Source organism: Portunus trituberculatus, chromosome 42, assembly GCF_017591435.1.
Source record: "Portunus trituberculatus isolate SZX2019 chromosome 42, ASM1759143v1, whole genome shotgun sequence".
Lineage (NCBI taxonomy): Eukaryota > Metazoa > Arthropoda > Malacostraca > Decapoda > Portunidae > Portunus > Portunus trituberculatus.
The window spans coordinates 24715327-24737826 of NC_059296.1; the positions used below are offsets into that span (position 1 = coordinate 24715327).

At 39.1% G+C, this 22500-nt stretch overlaps 1 protein-coding gene and 1 non-coding gene across 5 annotated transcripts in view; both read left to right on the forward strand.

Annotated features, from left to right (window-relative positions):
- The window catches only part of LOC123517629 (nephrin-like), a 779174-nt gene that overhangs the window by 415429 nt on the left and 341245 nt on the right, over positions 1-22500 (forward strand). For all 4 annotated transcript variants that reach the window (XM_045277924.1, XM_045277926.1, XM_045277928.1 and 1 more), the window contains exon 3: positions 7417-7652. In XM_045277924.1, coding sequence (XP_045133859.1) covers positions 7417-7652 — 236 coding nt within the window. The remainder of the gene's footprint in view (positions 1-7416; positions 7653-22500) is intronic.
- Trnal-cag lies at positions 18732-18794 on the forward strand. The gene has a single exon. It is a non-coding gene; the product is annotated as a tRNA-Leu (tRNA).

A 22500-nucleotide genomic window follows, 5' to 3' on the forward strand; every position in this document is an offset into this window, starting at 1 on the left:
ATGCCATTAGCAAAATAATGAAGACCAATTAGAGTGAAAATAGGGCTAGGAGAAGGTACATACTACGTTGCGGCAATGAGAAAGATGCTAAAGACAAACAGTTAGAGTAAAGTAGTTTATAAGACAAAATTATTTTTTATTCCACAATGTCTAAGAGAGCAGTATTAATGGAACCCTCTTATATATGTAAAATGTATTTCATACATGGGCAGATAAGGCCCTTAGACAGCCAGCTGAAAGGGGTGAGGATGAGAAAATCTGATAGAAACGATTCAGAACGTCTAACTTCATAGAATCTATATTAGTAAGAGACGAGATATGAAGTTTCTACTATATATTTCTAGGGTGAGTAAAGGACAAACGATGGATATCCAGTGTTGAAAAGGGGGACAATTGATTGTTATTGAAGGCGAGGTTGTATTTATCTGGAAAGATTGTGTCGAGTTGGTAGGGGAGAATTGTTTTTGAGACATTGAACAATATAATTTTTTGTTCTTTTAATATAGGAAGGTTACTAAACAAAGGCAATGAAATGCATGAAAAGTCCACTTAATGCTATGTACCATAAATAGTTCTAAATAAAAAAAAAAACTCAAACCAAGAAGAATAAGTGTCTTGAAACCAGCCTCTTGAAAGAGTTCAAGTCATAGGATGGGGTATAAATAGAGACAGGCAAGGACTTCCAGATTTAACCAGAAAAAGGCATTAGTGTTTCAGAATAATGATATTTCTTGTCTTAGAGAAGTGAACATGATATGGACAACAGAAAAAAAAAAAATTGTGCGAATAGGTTGGAGAGCATGGGAGGCATGCAATTAGTATAATCGAAAGAGCAGTCACCGTGAAAATAGTGGTAGAAGATAGTGAGAGGTACAACATTGAGGCTATGAGAAAAGAGCACAAGACAGTCAGAGGAGAGGAGCTGATAAAACGAAAGCTTTCGATTCCACCTTGTTTAAAAGCACGATATGAGAGATACCCGACATACATGTGAAACATATATATATATATATATATATATATATATATATATATATATATATATATATATATATATATATATATATATATATATATATATATATATATATATATATATATATATATATATATATATATATATATATATATATATATATATATATATATATATATATATATATATATATATATATATATATATATATATATATATATATATATATATATATATATATATATATATATATATATATATATATATATATATATATATATATATATATATATATATATATAAGAACCTTGTGCAGATTTAACACCAAGGAAGGAAGGAGAATTAGGAAAGAAATCAGGCAGAGACAACTCAGAGCACCTAACTTCATAGGAGCTCTTTTGGTATGAGATGAGATGAAAAGTTTCCAGTTTAGATTATCAGCAAAGGACAGAGGGAAACAAATTGAGTATCATTGAATAGGAAGAGATAGTTATCTTTATAAATTGTGCCGAATTTATAGTTGGAGAAATTGAGTTTTTGAGGTCTTGAACATTATTAAGTCTGTTCTGCCCCAATCAGAAATTTTTGAGAGATAAGAAGTCAGGCGTTCAGTGTCGCTCCCTGCGTGAGAAATTTAATTCCTGAAGCAATGCAAAACATGGAAACGTACAGAATGGTTTCATCAACAAAAGAGTTGGTAAAACATAATAATTGATGAACTATAGGAAAATAGTGGGATGAGACTACAGAACCTTCAGGAAAACCGTTGTTAACTGGGTTAAGAGAAAAAGAGTAACCATCTACCAAAACAGCAATACATTTGTCAGACAAGAAACTTACGCTGAAATTATATAGAGAAGGATAGATATTATATGAAGGTAGTTTGAAAATCAAAGCTTTCTATTAGACTCTATCAAGTGCTTTTGATTTGCCCATAGCGGTAGCAAAAGTTTCCTCAAAAAGTTGTAATCCTAAGATTGTTGAATTTGCTACTCTTAAGTACAAACACACACACACACACACACACACACACACACACACACACACACACACACACACACACACACACACACACACACACACACACACACACACACAAGCCCGGTAGCTCAGTGGTTAGAGCACTGGCTTCACAAGCCAGAGGACCGGGGTTCGATTCATCGGCCGGGTGGAGATATTTGGGTGTGTCTCCTTTCACGTGTAGCCCCTGCTCACCTAGCAGTGAGTAAGTACGGGATATAAATCGAGGAGTTGTGACCTTGTTGTCCCGGTGTGTGGTGTGTGCCTGGTCTCAGGCCTATCCGAAGATCGGAAATAATGACGAAAATCGGAAATAATGAGCTCTGAGCTCGTTCCGTAGGGTAACGTCTGCCTGTCTCGTCAGAGACTGTAGCAGATCAAACAATGAAACACACACACACACACACACACACACACACACACACACACACACACACACACACACACACACACACACACACACACACTCAAGGCCATTCATCCACCTACTCACACACACACACACACACACACACACACACACACACACACACACACACACACACACACACGTGCACTAATGGTGAATCCAGTATTCCTTAAGAATTGGAAGATCACACTGTAGTTTGTTGCACAATGACTTAGAAGCTCGGTTACAAAATATGATAAATGCCTGTTTTATATTATTTTTCTCGAGGTGTTATTTCTAGAGATCCATTTGTATACCTCCCAATTATAAACCAGCTCTCATTTAATTCAAAAGTTTAGAAATCGTAAAGTGTAGTTTAAAGGAATTCCCAGTTACCATTTTCAAGACGTGAACATTTTACTAACCCTCTGTCATAAATCTAACAGTTTGTCTTTACTCAGTGAATTACTCAAATGGATACGTAATTATGCAGCAACGCTAAAACAGAAGACGTGTAGTGTCTCAACCGCGATAAATACTCCTACGTGTTGAAGTTTTATTATCAGTGTGTGTGTGTGTGTGTGTGTGTGTGTGTGTGTGTGTGTGTGTGTGTGTGTGTGTGTGTGTGTGTCTTTCTGTCTGTATGTATGTCTCATTCTTCATTGGTATGCCAAGTTTCTCCCAATTTGAACTTTTTGCAGTGCTACTAGCGTCCCAGACAGAAATGGTCAGCAAACAAAGCAACTTTCTCTCTCTCTCTCTCTCTCTCTCTCTCTCTCTCTCTCTCTCTCTCTCTCTCTCTCTCTCTCTCTCTCTCTCTCTCTCTCTCTCTCTCTCTCTCTCTCTCTCTACAAGGAAAGAAGAAAGAAAAGAAAGACAATAAAGCTGTTCTCTTCCACTCTGGTTTCTCCAAAGGGAATGACAGGCGTGGGCGATCCTGGACGTTGTATGCATGTCTCCAGTCAAAATGTATGCCGTGTCTGGTCCTCCTACATTCGCCATTCCTTCTGAAGAGGCTCGCGGTGTAAAACCATTGTGAAAAAAGACCAAACTTTGTTTTTTTTTTTCTCTTAAGATCTTAAATTAATGAAGAAAAAGATCGAGAGATTGGCGGATAGATGGCTAGATAGACAGGTATTTATATAGTTATAGAAAGGTAGATATCTAGATAGATAAAATGATGAATGGGTGTATAGGTATTTAGATAAATTTTTGATAGATAGATAGAAGGACAGACAAACGGATGGACAGATAGACGGATAGATACACTAATGGATATACAGATAGGTTGATAGATAGATAGCTGAATAAACACATTGTCAGACAGATTGATAGACAGAAAGATAGGTTATCTTGAACAGGAGTGTGGTAAGCGTAGAAAGGACTCATACAAGGCTAGCAAGGTGATGCAGGTCCAGTGTGTCCCTTCACTGACATGCACCGCCAACCTCTCGCCTCCCCATCACAACCAACTGTCTGACCAATAACGTTCCGCCTGTGTGTGTGTGTGTGTATGTTTGTGTGTATGTGTGTGTGTGTGTGTGTGTGTGTGTGTGTGTGTGTGTGTGTGTGTGTGTGTGTGTGTGTGTGTGAGAGAGAGAGAGAGAGAGAGAGAGAGAGAGAGAGAGAGAGAGAGAGAGAGAGAGAGAGAGAGAGACTAATAAATTGTATTATATGTATGAATTTGAATAATTAATATTGCTGATTAATTAGCAGTGTTCTGGCACAATAATGAGGCATAAGTGTTAAAGCTTGGCATGGAAGCAACACAATAAACGAAACATCTGGTACCTCTAGAAAATACTACTTGGTTTGCTAACAAAAAAGTATATATAATCCATCTAATGAGGCTGTCAGGTGGTGCAGTGGGTAACACGCCTAACGAACACCTGAGAGTTTTCTGATTCGAATCCGGTGGAGTGAAGATAAGCTAAGGATGTTTTGTGGCTTTTGCGCGGCATCGACTTTTCACATGACAGAAAGTAGGTAGTACAAGGTTAGCTCAGTTGAATCCTCTCTCCGAGAAAAGCATAAAGCTGTTAAACATATGTGTACGTGTGTGTGTGTGTGTGTGTGTTTGTTTCACTGTTTGATCTGCTGCAGTCTCTGACGAGATAGCCAGACGTTACCCTACGGAACGAGCTCAGAGTTCATTATTTCCGGTCTTCGGATAGGCCTGAGACCAGGCACACACCACACACCGGGACAACAAGGTCACAACTCCTCGATTTACATCCCGTACCTACTCACTGCTAGGTGAACAGGGGCTACACGTGAAAGGAGACACACCCAAATATCTCCACCCGGCCGGGGAATCGAACCCCGGTTCTCTGGCTTGTGAAGCCAGCGCTTTAACCACTGAGCTACCGGGTGTGTGTGTGTGTGTGTGTGTGTGTGTGTGTGTGTGTGTGTGTGTGTGTGTGATTCCAGGAAGAGGTTATAAATGATCTGCACAACATACTATGGAGAAAGTAAGCAATATCGCCCATAAAGAACAAAAATCATTGAATAAATTGCAGCACAAAACTATGAGTTCTTAGAAAACAAGCGTTTTTTTTTTTTTTTAGCAGGGATCATCAAGGAATATGTCGTGTAGATGAAAAAAATAATATCATTTAAAGGGAGAGTGGGTGTTGTTTCTGGGATCACCTTTAATGGCGTCAGAGCTGAGTGCTTAGAGTGTGGTGATGTATGGGAGCCTTGCTGCCTATGTGTGTCCAAACGGTTGGATTTCAGTGTTCAGTAATGGTATACGCTCAGTAATTAAAGCAATGATGTTATACATTTCAGGCTTTTATCTGCGACCTGATTTAATGATGCGTGCTGTGTAGGTACACTACTCGTATTTCTTCGTCTTCTGATGATTTATTGTAGCATTCTGACTGCAGACTTTGCTAAATTTAACTAACTATAAACAACACCGTCTTATCAGTCATTCTACGTCTATAGGTACAGCCTCACATGATCACATGTAATGGTTATCTTGCCACTCATCTGATCACCCTGACCTGATCTTTCGTACTCCGTCTGTTTATGTTTTCCATGAACGTCTCCAAGAACTTTCTTTGTCTTCACCAGGCATTTTTTTATGATTATTTAACACACTCCAGCAAACAACTTATTTTTCATTCTTCTAACTCTCAGTATGTGTTCTAAGAACTCCACCTGTGTCCTTCAAATACTCTTCAACCACCTTTCTATTCCTGCGCCATTTTAATTCGTACTCATTAATCATACTCACTGAACGTGGAAGTTTTTAGCATTCTCTTCAGGAACTTTATTTCCGTTGTTTCTATTTTTTTCCATATTACTTTTAATATTCTAAGATTCACACTCATATCTTAAGACTGACCATATGTACTTACTAAAGATATTTTCAAATTCTGATTCGTTAATATGTTATTTATTCTTCTATTTCTGATAAATTTCTTCTAAATAATTGAATTATGAATATCTGAGTCTTATTGTATATATATATATATATATATATTCAGTATATATATATATATGCTTCAGTATATATATATATATATATATATATATATATATATATATATATATATATATATATATATATATATATATATATATATATATATATATATATATATATATATATATATATATATATATATATATATATATATATATGCCTTTTGAATCTTCCAAAAGAACTGTATCGTAGCTACAACGTTTTCTTTTCACATTTCTTCCTCGAACTTTCAGTTCATTGAGATTTTCGAAGTCCTTCGTGTATATTCAACCATACAAAGATGCGACGTCTGAGGAAATTACAAGTATATATCCTTGCTGCACTTCCTTTTTTTTTCTAATTTTCACAGTTGCTCTCTGGTTCCAACATGAATTTGGAATCAATCTGATACTGCTACTACTAGTTACTACATTGCTCATATATCAAGTTATTCCTCTGAGTAAACGATATGAATTTATAGGATATGTGTAGAGATCTGGTGTTGTGCAGCAGCTCATGATGAGGATTGATGGTGATGGTAATGATGATGATGATGATGATGATGATGATGATGATGATAATCAGAAGGTTTAAAATAGCATCACAGCTTTGGATTATTCTCTAAGCTCTTTGATTGTTAATGATTGTGTTAGAGACAAGTGTTAATTACAAAAGAATTAAAAAAAACCAGCAAGTGTAATCTAGTACATCCACTCGTGTTTGTAGAGAAATGTATAAATGTTTAATGGTGAGGTAAGTTGGTAACAGAGTACACGTATTGGAGGCATAGTTTGCACCGTTAGTGATAATGTTGATGATTATGATAATTACTGCCATGTACTATCAGTCTCTGTCTGGCCTGTATGTCTAAATACTTTGGCATTCATCACAACTATTTTCCAAAAACAATAGAAACCGTTTGTGAGGTTTTCATGAGTTTTTTCATCTTTCTTAAAATCCTCAGCCTTCTTTTACCGTTCCTTTAGACGCTGAGGGCTGGAATCAGGGGTTGGCACTGTGTAAGATTCTCCTCCATTTGTTTCTCTCCCGTGTATCTTCTTCTGTGATTCTTATCTCTTGGATTTGTATAGCGTTTTTCCATCCCTCCATTTCACTCTCTGACTTTCCCTTGATCTCCTTACCTCATGTGGTTTTCTCTAGTCTCTCTCTCTCTCTCTCTCTCTCTCTCTCTCTCTCTCTCTCTCTCTCTCTCTCTCTCTCTCTCTCTCTCTCTCTCTCTCTCTCTCTCTCTCTCTCTCTCTCTCTCTCTCTCTCTCTCTCTCTCTCTCTCTCTCTCTCTCTCTCTCTCTCTCTCTCTCTCTCTCTCTCTCTCTCTCTCTCTCTCTCTCTCTCTCTCTCTCTCTCTCTCTCTCTCTCTCAATAGTTTTCGTTATTTCTTACTGCCTGGTCAAACCATCCTAAAATTCATCTCATGACCTCCATAATTCCTTGAACTCCTTGAAACCCTTAAAACTACCACTAAAGTTCGTTAGAAGTAATTATGATAAGTCTACGAAGGATTTAAAAACACTAATCTCTCTCGCTCTCTCTCTCCCACAGTTTTGACGCACGAGGAACAACAGTAGAGAACGGCAAGCACTGGAAAGACGAGGAAGTTCTCAAAAAACGGGCTTATTTTCACCTCCTCCCGGGCAGCACGTGGGGCGGCCCCTCGGCTCCTGGTGCCCACCTAGAGCTGTTCCCGGTGAAGGACAGTGACCAGGAGAGTTACCGTTGCAGAGTGGACTATCTCCTCTCCCCCACCAAGAACACCATCATCAACTTCACCGTCATTAGTGAGTGTTGAACTGACTGATTCTCTCTCTCTCTCTCTCTCTCTCCCTCTCTCTCTCTCTCTCTCTCTCTCTCTCTCTCTCTCTCTCTCTCTCTCTCTCTCTCTCTCTCTCTCTCTCTCTCTCTCTCTCTCTCTCTCTCTCTCTCTCTCTCTCTCTCTCTCTCTCTCTCTCTCTCTCTCTCTCTCTCTCTCTCTCTCTCTCTCTCTCTCTCTCTCTCTCTCTCTCTCTCAAGTAATTTCTATATTTTTTATCTCAGTTTTATTGTTTTTTTTTTTCGTAATTTTTTTATCTTCACAGTGATAAGTACAGCATTCTTTCTCTCTCTCTTTTTCCCTCCCTCTTTTACCTACTGTTTGATTTTATTAAAAAACAAGCAGGTATTTAAAATATTGTTGAACGAGAGGTCAAAGATATGTAACAAACCCGGATCTCTTATCAATACTGATGCAGCCTCCATCGGCATTACTGCTTTTGGTATCTTTAATGCTGGTATATCTGTGTTTGCTGCTACCGCTTACGACTACTACTACTACTAATACTAATACTAAAACTACTATCACTAGTACAACTACCATTACTACCTACACGACTACATAAATTATTATTCTCAGAATCTTGATATTCTCTCAAATATTTTCTTTTCCAGCTTCATATCTATGTTTTTTTTTGGGGGGGTTGTGTTTTTTCCATCTCAGAATTCAAGACATTCTCCTGCCGTATCCTTCATTTCCATCCTGCTGCCAGACCCTTAGCTGTTTCAAATATTCTCTTTTAGTATCTGCATTTTCTCCCTTATCTTCACCTCTCCTTTCCCTCCTCCCCTACCTATCCTGTCACCTTCTCCACCCCTTCCATCCCCATTGCACTCTTTTCTCCCTTCTTTAATCTGTTAATTGCAGAGGCCGTAGCAGTGCTTATTGCCCGGGATGGACCTACAAAAGAGTATTTTTCTACTAATCTCATCTCCAAAAACATCCCTGCTGTGCCCCTCTTTTTACTCACCCGTAATATTTTGTAGTCGCCACGGCCATGCTTAATAGCTCAAAGAAGAGGAGAATCCGGAAAGAGAGGGTGGAAAAAAAACAAGGAAAAGGTGGAATTGAAGGTAAACAAGACATAAAAGAGGAAGAAAAAAAGGAAGAGGCGAGTACGGATCTTGAATTTAAATACGATTGAAAAAGAAAAGATAGAAGAAGATGGAAAACAATAGGAAGATAGTGAGATAGAGTAAGAAAAACTAGATAAAAAACAGTGAACGTAAGAAAAATGAAGCAAAGGAAGAGAAAAGTACAATAATAGATGAAGAACTCGAGAGAGAGAGAGAGAGAGAGAGAGAGAGAGAGAGAGAGAGAGAGAGAGAGAGAGAGAGGGAGAGAGAGAGAGAGAGAGAGATGAAATAAAGGGACATGAGGATAAAAGCGAAAGAGTTAAGAGGAGCAAGAGGAGAGAGATAGAGAGAGAGAGAGATAACGTGAGAGAATTGGTGAAGTGAACAACTCGGAAACGGAGAGAGAGAGAGAGGGGGACGGGAGAGTGACAACTGGAGAGGAAAGGGAGGAGGAGGAGGAGGAGGAGGAGGAGGAAGGAGAAGAAGAGGAAGAAGAAGGACAGTGAAAAAGGACAAGTTAATCAGATAGAGTGGATGATCGAGGGAGGAAAAATTATCCTTAGGACGTTTTTATTGCCCGACAGGTAAATGTTGATGGAGGACCGAAGGGTGGAGCGTAAGGAACTGCTGCGACTTTTTGTGTGTTTTCTTCACCTTGATTTTTTCCCCTCTTTTTTATGTCCCTATCTCTCTCATACGATTTTTGCCCCCCCCATGGACTTTTTTTTTTTTTTTTACCATTCCCCTGGGTTCCTATTTCTTGGTTTATTTATTGATGATAGGTAAGGAAGGAAAAATTAGTGTCAAAAGGGACTAAAGAAAAAAAAATAGTTGTAGTGTGTCGTTTTTTCTTGCTACATTTTCAGCCGAGGCAAGTGAATAGAACGAAAATCGACGGAAGGAAACGAGCGAGCGAACGAGTGAAGTTGTGTGTAATTTCTAAGTTAACTCGCTCAAGCGTAAAGTCTCTCCCTTGTCGAGTTTTCTTCATTCAGTTAATTAAGTCAGCTTGTTGTGACGACAAAAGATTAGAGCTTGGTTATAACTTTATTATTACGAGTTAAGTGATTTTTTTTTTTTTTTTTGCCTTGCGTCAGAATGTGCTGTGCTTTTGCTTTTCATTTTCTTGTGCTTGTATTTCTTTTAACATTATTTATCCTCTTTCTCCATTTTGGGAATTGTTTTCATATTGTTTTTGCACCAACCTATCTGTTTTCGTGTGTGTGTGCGCTTACTTTAACTTTATCTACTTTCCTTCCTTTTCATTTTCCTTATTCTCTTTCATTTGCTACCTTTGTACTTGCCTCTACTAAAAAGTAAAGTTCAAATAGGTAAGTATATAATTATATTATAACTTTCGTAAATACCTTTTTTGCTATGTCTATTATTATCTACTTCCTTTCACACTTCTGAATTATTGTCTGCTATTTACCTACCTGTTTATGTGTCAGTATTAGAAAAAAAAAAAAAACTAAGGTCATAAACACGTAAGTAAACATAATGAAGACGGATGTTAATCACCACCCTAATTTCCTGCCTTAATTCAGTGCATTAACTCACCGCCTTCTCTTAAGTAATTCGAGGAGAGTAAAAAAACATGATCGAGGGCCAGGCATCATAAATAAGCTGGATATCAGCTCAGGCGGAACAAAGGAGGTGAAGGACCCTCGCTAGTCCATCATTGGCTGTGTATCTACGCTGAAGAAAAAGAAAAAAAAAGAAAGAGGTAGATATGTTTTTTTTTTACCATTTTCATCATCGTATCTCTATTCGAGTCAATAATCCTTGCTCCCTCTCTCGCTATATTTATATTTTTTACTCCTATTGCTCATCCTTTACCCTTTACTTTCCATTTCCTTCCCTGCACTTTTTCCCCTCGTTTCCCATCGCTCTCTCGCTATCAGAGAGGCTGGACAGCTTTAGAATGATATCTTTTTCTATCCATGGAGAGAGAAAGCGCTACATACGGACTACAGCTCCTCTTCCAGTTGTATTGTGATTGGTACTTACTGGGCAATTCAGACATTGTGCTCAATTCTATTGAATTTTGTATCTTCTGTTCACAATAATTAATTTTCTTTACTGCTCCTTTACAGAAATTTTCTTTTTATATGCGTCAGTAAAAAATGAGATTATAAATCATTAGTGTCTGTGTGTGTGTGTGTGTGTGTGTGTGTGTGTGTGTGTGTGTGTGTGTGTGTGTGTGTGTGTGTGTGTGTGTGTGTGTGTGTGTGTGTGTGTGTGTGTGTGTGTGTGTGTGTGTGTGTGTGTGTGTGTGTGTGTGTGTGTGTGTGTGTGTGTGTAATTCACCTCGGTCGCCTGCTGGTCATCCAGCCAGTCTTCTCCTTTACGGAGCAAGCTCAGAACTCATAGACCGATCTTCGGGTAGCACTGAGACCACAACACACTCCACACACCGGAAAAGCGAGGCCACAACCCCTCGAGTTGCATCCTGTACCTATTTATTGCTAGGTGAACAGGGGCCACACATTAAGAGGCTTGCCCATTTGCCTCGCCGCTTCCCGGAACTCGAACCCGGACCTCTCGATTGTGAGTCGAGCGTGCTAACCACTACACTACGCAGTGTGTGTGTGTGTGTGTGTGTGTGTGTGTGTGTTTCACTGTTTGATCTGCTGCAGTCTCTGACGAGACAGCCAGACGTTACCCTACGGAACGAGCTCAGAGCTCATTATTTCCGATCTTCGGATAGGCCTAAGACCAGGCACACACCACACACCGGGACAACAAGGTCACAACTCCTCGATTTACATCCTGTACCTACTCACTGCTAGGTGAACAGGGGCTACACGTGAAAGGAGACACACCCAAATATCTCCACCCGGCCGGGGAATCGAACCCCGGTCCTCTGGCTTGTGAAGCCAGCGCTCTAACAACTGAGCTACCGGGTGGGTATACGTGTGTGTGTGTGTGTGTATGTGTGTGTGTGTGTGTGTGTGTGTGTGTGTGTGTGTGTGTGTGTGTGTGTGTGTGTGTGTGTGTTTCCCTGTCCCAAACACCGTTTAGTTTAAACATATGACAACCAAATTCATCCAAATTCATTATATCAATATTACAGTGTCTTTACTATTTGTCCTTCCTTCTTGAAAACTCTCTAAATATGCCAAACTTTCCTACACTACATATAGTAAGCTTTCCTCTGCACGCTCACGCGCGCACACACACACACACACACACACACACACACACACACACACACACACACACACACACACACGTATACGCGCACGTTCTCACATATAACTTCTTTTTTTATGTAAGTAAAACACTGGCCATGGGCAACAAAATAGTGGGAAACAAAGACCCACTAAGGTGCCAGTTCCACACCAAATATCAGAGGATAAGTGTTTTGAATCTTATCTTTTGAGGGAATTCAAGTCATAAGAAAGATGAAACATAAATATATATTGGGGAATCCAGAGCTTATCAGCAAAAAAAAAAAAAAGAATTATTAAGAATATTGGTCAAGTCCTGCATTATATAATTAAGTAAACAAGGATGAGAAGAAAAAAGACTAAATCTTGTCGACTAAGGCCGCGGAAGGATAGAAGGCACTCAGATAATAAGTAAGAAGATTAGATATGGCAAAATATTCAACACTGTGGTGATGAGAGACTAAATACAGTCATTTAGAGGGAATGAGTTCTTTTTTTTCCATTTATTCCGCGATATATAGAAGAGCAGTGTAAGCGACTCTCCCAAATATGTGAAAAGTACTCCATACCTAGATAAATAAGGCTCCTGTATAGAACAGCTGGGGATAAGCATAACTAGTAGAGACAACTTAGAACACCTAACTTTACAAAACCTCTTGAAGATTTAAATAAATTTTTAGACTATTATTATAGAAAAACAGACCCATGATGTTCAATGTAGAAGAGCGAGAAAGGCCGCCATGGTATAGTGGAACCATGCGTGCTTTGGGACCCTAGAGGTCTCCAAGCGCACGGGTTCCAATTCTGTCCACGGTCTGAGTGTAGGTTGGGCTTCCTCACTCGGGGCAACGGTTTCCTAGCGGGTGGGCTTTGAGATAGGAGGTACCCTAAAAAAGTATCCCCTTTAACCCATAAATTCCCGTGAAAAACCCACATGGTATAAAAAAAAAAAAGAAATTCAAGTGGCATTGAAGAAGGATTGGTAGTTATCTAGAAACTTATGTTGAGCTGATTGATAGAGATGTTGAATTTTGAGGCACTAAATAAGTTTGCCGTGCCCCAGTCTGGAATTTTTGAGATTTGAAAAGCCAGGCAATTTTGGAGGTTCCTTGTGTAAGTTGTTTAATTCCTGAAGGATTTGACGTCTATGGGAAGATTCAGAATGGTATCATCAGCGTCGTAGTACATCGAGCAAGAAGTCTTGCAAAGATCATTGATACGTAATAGGAAGAGAGTGGGTAATAGATCAGAAACCTGAATAACATCATTGTTAATAGCTCTTGGAGTCGAAGTTAAAGAGAGAAAGATAAATGTTATACGAATCTAATTTGGAAAGTGCCATATTCTATCAAATTATGGTAATATAAGTAATGCAAAAGTGAATCAGCCAAATACTTAAAAGAGGATAACCAAGACTTAATAAAAAAAAAAAAGCCAGATCGTCAGTAGAGCGGTCAGAATGGAACTTTTATTGAAGATCAAATATTAGGTTGTGAAAAAAAAAATAGATGTTTGAAAATATTCCCGCTGCCGATAAATTTAGAAACTAGAGAACCGAGAAATCAAAACAATCGGTTTGTAGTTTGAAGAACTAGAGTGGTCACTCTTGTAAGGTCAGGCTAAATAAAGGCAATGTTCCAGCAAAAAGGAAAGGTAATGTTGGTAGACGGAATTTGAAGAGTTTGACTGGACAAGGTACAAACACAGAAGTACATTTTTTTATAACAATAGAAGGAAAGCTCTCAAGTTTATAAGCTCTTCGAGAATTAAGACTAGCAAGGATATACAAAGCATTGTTGTGGAACATCTGAGTGAATAACATGAAACGGTCGAATAGTAAAGGAGAGGGAAGAACAAACGATGATTTATCACAAAGTTTGAGCAGAGTTCATCTTTGTAAATACAAGAGATGGCATTGGTGCCATCAGCTTCAAATAAAGAAATAAACAGTTTTTAAAGACACTTTTGGCAAGCTACCGAAAACTCGTGACTAGAATTACACCGAAAAATATTTTAACATTTTCTGTTGATGAAGAAGTATTTAGCTAGTTAATGAACAGTGTTAGCATGAGTGCGTATACAAATATATAGTGCATGCTATTCAGGTGCCGAAAAGCTCAAGTACCATTTGTTGGCTGCCTCACTATCATATAATATTATATCCACATACGCAAAAATGCAGATTTCCTCAATACAAACACACATGGTAAGAAAATACAACAACCGGACCTCTATATTCACATATTTATCGTATATATCAAACTCCCTCAATACACACTGTAGTACTTAGCCTTACCACATACACGTCGGTAGTGGTGTTATATTTTTTCCAGCGAGGGCTATGGAGGGAAGGGTTCGCGTGTCCTCGTGACGTTAGTGAGGTGTGAGTTACTAGAAGAGGCAGGTAATGCGGATGCATCACGGTACAAGTGAGCTAATAAGGCTACCTGGTTAATTTGAGTGTTTTTCCTACTCTTTTTTCTTTCATTTCCTTTTTTCGTACTCTCTTTACAGTATTTTTTCTCTTCCTTTCTATAACGGTCTCTCTCTCTCTCTCTCTCTCTCTCTCTCTCTCTCTCTCTCTCTCTCTCTCTCTCTCTCTCTCTCTCTCTCTCTCTCTCTCTCTCTCTCTCTCTCTCTCTCTCTCTCTCTCTCTCTCTCTCTCTCTCTCTCTCTCTCTCTCTCTCTCTCTCTCTCTCTCTCTCTCTCTCTCTCTCTCTCTCTCTCTGTGTGTGTGTGTGTTTCACTGTTTGATCTGCTGCAGTCTCTGACGAGACAGCCAGATGTTACCCTACGGAACGAGCTCAGAGCTCATTATTTCCGATCTTCGGATAGGCCTGAGACCAGGCACACACCACACACCGGGACAACAAGGTCACAAATCCTCGATATACATCCCGTACCTACTTACTGCTAGGTGAACAGGGGCTACACGTGAAAGGAGACACACCCAAATATCTCCACCCGGCCGGGGAATCGAACCCCGGTCCTCTGGCTTGTGAAGCCAGCTCTCTGGCCACTGAGCTACCGGTGTGTGTGTGTGTGTGTGTGTGTGTGTAGGTACATGTGTGCGTATGTGTGTCGCGTTGTGTGTGTGCATGAGAGAGAGAGAGAGAGAGAGAGAGAGAGAGAGAGAGAGAGAGAGAGAGAGAGAGAGAGAGAGAGAGAGATCGTGTGTGTCTCTCTGTGTGTGTGTGTGTGTGTGTGTGTGTGTGTGTGTGTGTGTGTGTGTGTGTGTGTGTGTGTGTGTGTGTGTGTGTACGTGTGTGTTTGTGTTTGTGTGTTCATTCACCTTCTGTGGTTTGCTTATCACCCAGTCGTTCCCATACGGGAAAAGCTCAGAGCTCCTACTGACATTCAGGTAGGAAGGACTAAGACCATACCACACACCACACACTCCAAGACATCGAGGCCACAACCCCTAGAGTTGCATCCCTTATCTACTTACTGCTAGGTGAACATGGCGTACATATTTAAGAGGCTCACTGATTTGCCTCGCTGCATCTGAACCCGTGTGTGTATATGTGTGTGTGTGTATGTGTGTGTGTGTGTGTGTGTGTGTGTGTGTGTGTGTGTGTGTGTGTGTGTGTGTGTGTGTGTATGAGTGTGAATGTGAGTGTGAGTGTGAGTGAATTGCTTGTGGTTTACGGGTAGAAAAATTATTTTGATAAATCAGACTCGGCGTACACTTAACTATTTTTGGTATAAACTTGTATTCTCCTGAAACTCCTTCACCAGTAATTTGACTTGTTGGGCGAAGCTAACAATATTTTTTATTTTAAAATAAACCGATAATCTATGCATATCTAACCCTGGAATCCGCTTAAGCGAGTTCAATCATTCTTTAAATCACTGAATCCTCACACAAGATACAAAGACATACAGTTTCCTGATATCTTTTCTAAGTTTTGGTTAGAGGGGGACGAGGAGTAGGCGGAAAAGATAGGAAATAGGAGATAACAGGGATGTGAAAGCAATATACCGTCCGCTTCTTGTTGGACTGTCAGAATTCACTGCACGAATACTAAATGCAATATAAAAGCAGAAAGGTGTTATGTTCAACCACTTGTATTGTTGTTGATGGAGAGTGTAAATGCGTGTTTGTATGCAATGTGATGTGAGTATAGAGTATATTCAGGCTTAGTGTGAAGGAGGAAGAAGAGAAAGAAGAGAAAAAATGACGAGGAGGAGGAGGAGGAGGAGGACCAGGACGAGCAAGGAGGACGAGGGGAGGAAGTAGAAGAGGAATCAGGGGTACGAGTACACGTAGAATATTCCAGTGGTGGTCGTAAGAGTGGAGTGTAAAGGAACGTTCAAAGGATCACGAATAAAACATCAAAAGGTTGCTGAGGAAAATTATTGAAGAGTCATTTCCGCTGCCTTAAATTGCACAGAATACTGGAACTAAACCATTTGGAACACGCTTGAGGAACAAACAGAAAACTTCTTATTTCTTTTTGTTTGGCAGAGAAATGTAGTATTTTCATTGCCCAAAAGTTAAATTCCTCCATCTATTAACTCGGCACAACCTTCCAGACATTTATGCCTTCTTCTAAAGTGACAATTAGCTGTTCTTCTTTTCTAAACTGAATATCCTGTGTCAATCCTTTACTTATAATTCAAACTGGAAACTATATCTTCTCTCTTCCTAAAATAGCATCTATGATGTTAGGCGTTATGAGGCGTCTGTACAAGTTTTTTCCCACCACACTCAGCTGGTATCTTTGTACAGGGCGTTATCCGTCCATGAATAGAGTAAGCTTCACATGTATGGGGATTCTATTCATACCGCTCTTTTAAAAATGAATCTAATTATCAACTTATTAACTTTCTTCTAACTGTCTTCAGGTTTTTGCTCACCGTTTCAATGTTGCATCTCTTGCTTCCTTCTACGGCTATTTTCATGCCAACTCTTCTTCTGATCATGTTAACTGCATACCTCCTCTCATATAGCGGTCTCTCTGCACAAGACTTTCTTCTTTCTCTCACCTCCATCTTTCTAATGCAAGAAATAACCAGTACTCTCAATCATCCATCCCTTTCTCTGGTAAACTCTGGAGTTCTCTATCTGCTCCTGTATTTTCATAATCCTATGATTCTCTTTCAATGGAAAAGTTTTCCTCTTTTCGGATTGGCACCTCAATGGACCTTTATTTTAGTTGCGGTTTCAAGTTGCCATTGACAGGTGCCCTCCTATAAAAAACAAATAATAATGAAAAAAAAATTAAAATCTAATCCAGCAGAGTTCATGGATTTCAGGATCATATTGTTTGGATATGATACGGCCTGCCACAATGGTCTAACTCTCATTTTTCAGTGCGTACCAGGGCAGGTGTGTTGGATGGTAGACTGCGCAGCGCTTTTCACAGATGCCTCGTTCATTGCACCGCCTTTGTTTTAATGCTAACGCGACACTGAGCGCTATTGTATAAGGGGGGAATTGTAGCCGATTGTAAACAACGCGTCAAGAGAGAGAGAGAGAGAGAGAGAGAGAGAGAGAGAGAGAGAGAGAGAGAGAGAGAGAGAGAAATTGTTGATAATTGGGAAAGCATGTTAAAATAAAGAAAAAATGAAGAGTGGCACACATACGCACACGCACAAACACACACACACACACACACACACACACACACACACACACACACACACACACACACACACACACACACACACACACACACACACACACACACACACACACACACACACACATAAACAAACACACATATACTTATTGACTAGTGACAATACATATCACATGCTATAGAGCTTATTAAGGTAGAAGGAGAACAAGTATATATATATATATATATATATATATATATATATATATATATATATATATATATATATATATATATATATATATATATATATATATATATATATATACAAAGTACTTAAATTAAACTGCAGGCGATTAAAGAAAAAAAGAAATATTTAACAACTCAAGGCTAGAATTGATCCTGGAAATAAAAGTAAAGATGAAAAGTTAATCGAAAATTAATTATATTCTTCGAAAACACACACACACACACACACACACACACACACACACACACACACACACACACACACACACACACACACACACACACACACACACACACACACACACACACACACACACACACACACACACACACAAAATCATACCTTGGGGACTATTTATATTTTTACTCTAATATGTACAACTAATAAAGATATTTGGTTTGAGCGAATATTTGCGCATGTGCCTGTTTGTATGTCAGTATGAAAGTAGGGAAAACGCGCGCGCGCGCACACACACACACACACACACACACACACACACACACACACACACACACACACACACACACACAAAGACACGCAACGGTACATTACATCCTACATGCCTGACTTGCGACAAGGAATATTAACTCATAAAACCAACTAAAATATATTAGATAAATTACAAAGCAGAGTGAATGTGAGTCTTTGTGTGGAAAATGTGTAAAAAATCCTCAGAGAAAACATTATATGATATTAGAAGGCTTACTGCAATGTTATCTTTTTTATTAGTGTGTGTGTGTGTGTGTGTGTGTGTGTGTGTGTGTGTGTGTGTGTGTGTGTGTGTGTGTGTGTGTGTGTGTGTGTGTGTGTGTGTGTGTGTGTGTGTGTGGCCGCGCAGGCGTTCCTACCTAGGTCCTTCATTAATGGTGATCACGTTTTTTTTTTCTTTTTCGTAGCGTAACAAGACAATAATATTTCAAACAAACAAAGTTTACACACACACACACACACACACACACACACACACACACACACACACGCCAAGTAGCTCAGTGGTTAGAGCGCTGGCTTCAGAAGCCAGAGGACCGGGGTTCGATTCCCCGGCCGAGTGGAGATATTTGGGTGTGTCTCCTTTCACGTGTAGCCCCTGTTCACCTAGCAGTGAGTAGGTACGGGATGTAAATCGAGGAGTTGTCACCTTGTTGTCCCGGTGTGTGGTGTGTGCCTGGTCTCAGGCCTATCCGAAGATCGGAAATAATGAGCTCTGAGCTCGTTCCGTAGGGTAACGTCTGGCTGTCTCGTCAGAGACTGCAGCAGATCAAACAGTGAAACAAACACACACACACACACACACACACACATGTTCACATTTTTCCATGCTTCAAACTCTCTCTCTCTCTCTCTCTCTCTCTCTCTCTCTCTCTCTCTCTCTCTCTCTCTCTCTCTCTCTCTCTCTCTCTCTCTCTCTCTCTCTCTCTCTCTCTCTCTCTCTCTCTCTCTCTCTCTCTCTCTCTCTCTCTCTCTCTCTCTCTCTCTCTCTCTCTCTCTCTCTCTCTCTCTCTCTCTCTCTCTCTCTCTCTCTCTCTCTCTCTCTCTCTCTCTCTCTCTCTCTCTCTCTCTCTCTCTCTCTCTCTCATTCTCTCTCTCTCTCTCCTCTCTACACGCTTCATCTTATCATTTCCGCAGGTTTCCAAACACGCTACATTAAAGTTACTTACACTAGCAAAATTACTTAATATTCGATGTATATTTATCACTGCCAATCTCAGTCAGTGCAACATTAAGTCTTGAAGTGGCGGGTAGGAGAGTGTAAGCGTAAGTAATCGAGCTTAAGATAGTTTCAACAGTTCATGCCACACTTTATGTTATAGGACTCTCTCTCTCTCTCTCTCTCTCTCTCTCTCTCTCTCTCTCTCTCTCTCTCTCTCTCTCTCTCTCTCTCTCTCTCTCTCTCTCTCTCTCTCTCTCTCTCTCTCTCTCTCTCTTCTTTGTGTTTCATCCTCTCTCTCTCTCTCTCTACTTAATGTTTCATCCTAAAACTTAATGAAAAAATGCATTTACCTAATTTTCAAGAGCAGGCAACTAATATCTAGTTGACAGATATCTTTACATTACTTGCTGGAAAGGAGGACTCATGCGAAAAATAATGTGGAGCACTCATAAATAACTTTCTTTTGTTTTTGTTATTTTCTTATGCTTTTCTCGACAGGACTGCGACCTGGAAATGTTTCTGAAAGCGAAATATCTCTGCAAGTGCGTACAATCAGGGAATAATCACCGAATTCTGAAGAAGACTTAAATGTGAGAGAAAACAGACCGCATTCTCCTCTTAGATATTTCTCAGTAGCTGTCCTGAATAGCCGCTAGAAGGACGACATGTTCTCTGATTCACATGGGGAAGGAAACTGTTAGTGTGGCATAGCAGTGTTCACATCGTGGTGGCTGTGAGGGACCGGTATCGCAGCCAAACAGACTCGGAACGCTCTAAATGGCTGTTACTGTTTGTTACCCTGTGTAGATCCCTTGTTAATATCCAGAAACAAACTGCTCTTGTTTTTGGAAATTAGAGTATTACGTGTTTTATGAGATACTTTATTGTGTATAACTACTGTCATAACTGTTCCCCCCCCCCGCACACACACACATTCTCTCTCTCTCTCTCTCTCTCTCTCTCTCTCTCTCTCTCTCTCTCTCTCTCTCTCTCTCTCTCTCTCTCTCTCTCTCTCTCTCTCTCTCTCTCTCTCTCTCTCTCTCTCTCTCTCTCTCTCTCTCTCTCTCTCTCTCTCTCTCTCTCTCTCTCTCTCTCTCTCTCTCTCTCTCTCTCTCTCTCTCTCTCTCTCTCTCTCTCTCTCTCTCTCTCTCTCTCTCTCTCCCTTCGACTATTCATCAGCATCCTTTATGATAGAGACACGTGTGAATTATGTCGTGGGATAAACATGGCGTTGCGTGGCGTGGTAATGTGTTATCCGGCGGCCAGGTAGTGGGAATTAGCTGTCAGACGGTACATAGGAAGAGGGAAATACGGAGTTAATGTTGTTTCCTCCTGGTTATTAGGGCGGATTGTTGCAGCTGTGGTGAATGGACTGACCTTGAGAGCCGGGATGCCTCATGTATTATGCAAATGTTTTACGCATCGGTGCTGTATTAGAATCTGGCTTATTAAACTCAGATGCATTGGAACTAATATGGAAATGGTGTTCGATAGGGTATGTTAGGCTACGTGGTACTTTCTTTTATTTTATTTAGCTACTTTTTTTTTTTTTGCTTTTTTTGAAGGAATGTTGTTTGATTCGCTGTTTTTTTTTATCATTATGTAGTGATGATGTTTTCTTTATTGTTGTTGTTGTTGTTGTTGTTGTTGTTGTTGTTGCTGTTGTTGTTGTTTTTGAGGGTATTGTTCTTATTGGTAATTTTCTATTACTATGTTTAGTATTATTATTACTGTTGTTGTTTTTGTTATCTTCTATTTTTGTTGTTGTCACTATTACTATTGTTACTATTTTTTTATTATTATTATTATTATCGTTATTGTTGTTGTTGTTGTTACCATGATTATTTCTTTGATTATTATTATTATTATTATTATTATTATTATTACTATTATTATTATTATTATTATCTTTATTATTATTATTGTATTATTATTATTTTAATATTATTTATTATTATTATTATTATTATTATTATTATTATTATTATTATTATTATTATTATTATTATTATTATTATTATTATTATTATTATTATTATTATTATTATTATTATTATTATTATTATTATTATTATTATTATTATTATTATTATTATTATTATTATTATTATTATTATTATTATTATTATTATTATTATTATTATTATCATTTTTATTGTATCAGTAGAGAAGAAACCGTTTTTTACCACTTGCACTAATGAAAGATTGTCTACCGTTGCAACCACTTGTATTGATGAGAAGAGCGCCGCTAACCAGCACTGTATCGGTAAAGTTGGACAATCTTAGTCACCGCTGGAGCTGATATTGGTAGCTGTGGCTTAGAGTGAGAGGCTGGAGGCTTGTGTAATCCCTTGAGTGTGTTACGAGTCGTGGGAGTTTGATAAACACACTCTGATGCTTGGCTTTTATATTTGATAATTATAACACTCGATATACAGCGTGGTTGACGTTAGTATCTTGATTTGAGGTGATGAGGTGAACGTTCGATTGAGATTTAGTGAAAATAAGGCGCCAACATGAGTCTTGAGAATTGAATGAGAGACTGGCGCGAATGAGAGAGTGAGCCAGGGATGAGAGCGGAAGACGCCTGAATGTGAATGTGCCTGAATGCGAATGAGAGTGAGAATGATGAGAGAGAGAGAGAGAGAGAGAGAGAGAGAGAGAGAGAGAGAGAGAGAGAGAGAGAGAGATGCAAGGAGCGTATTTAAGTGGAATGGTGGATCAGAGAACAGAGGAAGGAAGATGACCAATGGGGAAGCTGGAATAGGCAGATTTAGGCCAGTGAGAAGAAAGGAAGAAAGAACCAATCAGGTGACTGAGATACACAGATATGGTCCACCGAGTACAGGTCAGAGGGAGAGCAGGGAGCGTGACCTGTAGAAATTCCTAAGGGAGCAGAGGTCCCCACGGAGAACGAGAAGTGAGTGAGTTATTTTAAGATACACGTGTGGAAAGACAGAGAAGCAGAGAGGACACGTGGTCACGAAGAAGAAGAGAGTAATGATGATGACTGATACATTATTATTATTATTATTACTATTATTATTATTATTATTATTATTATCGTTGTTATAGTTATTATTATTATTATTATTATTATTA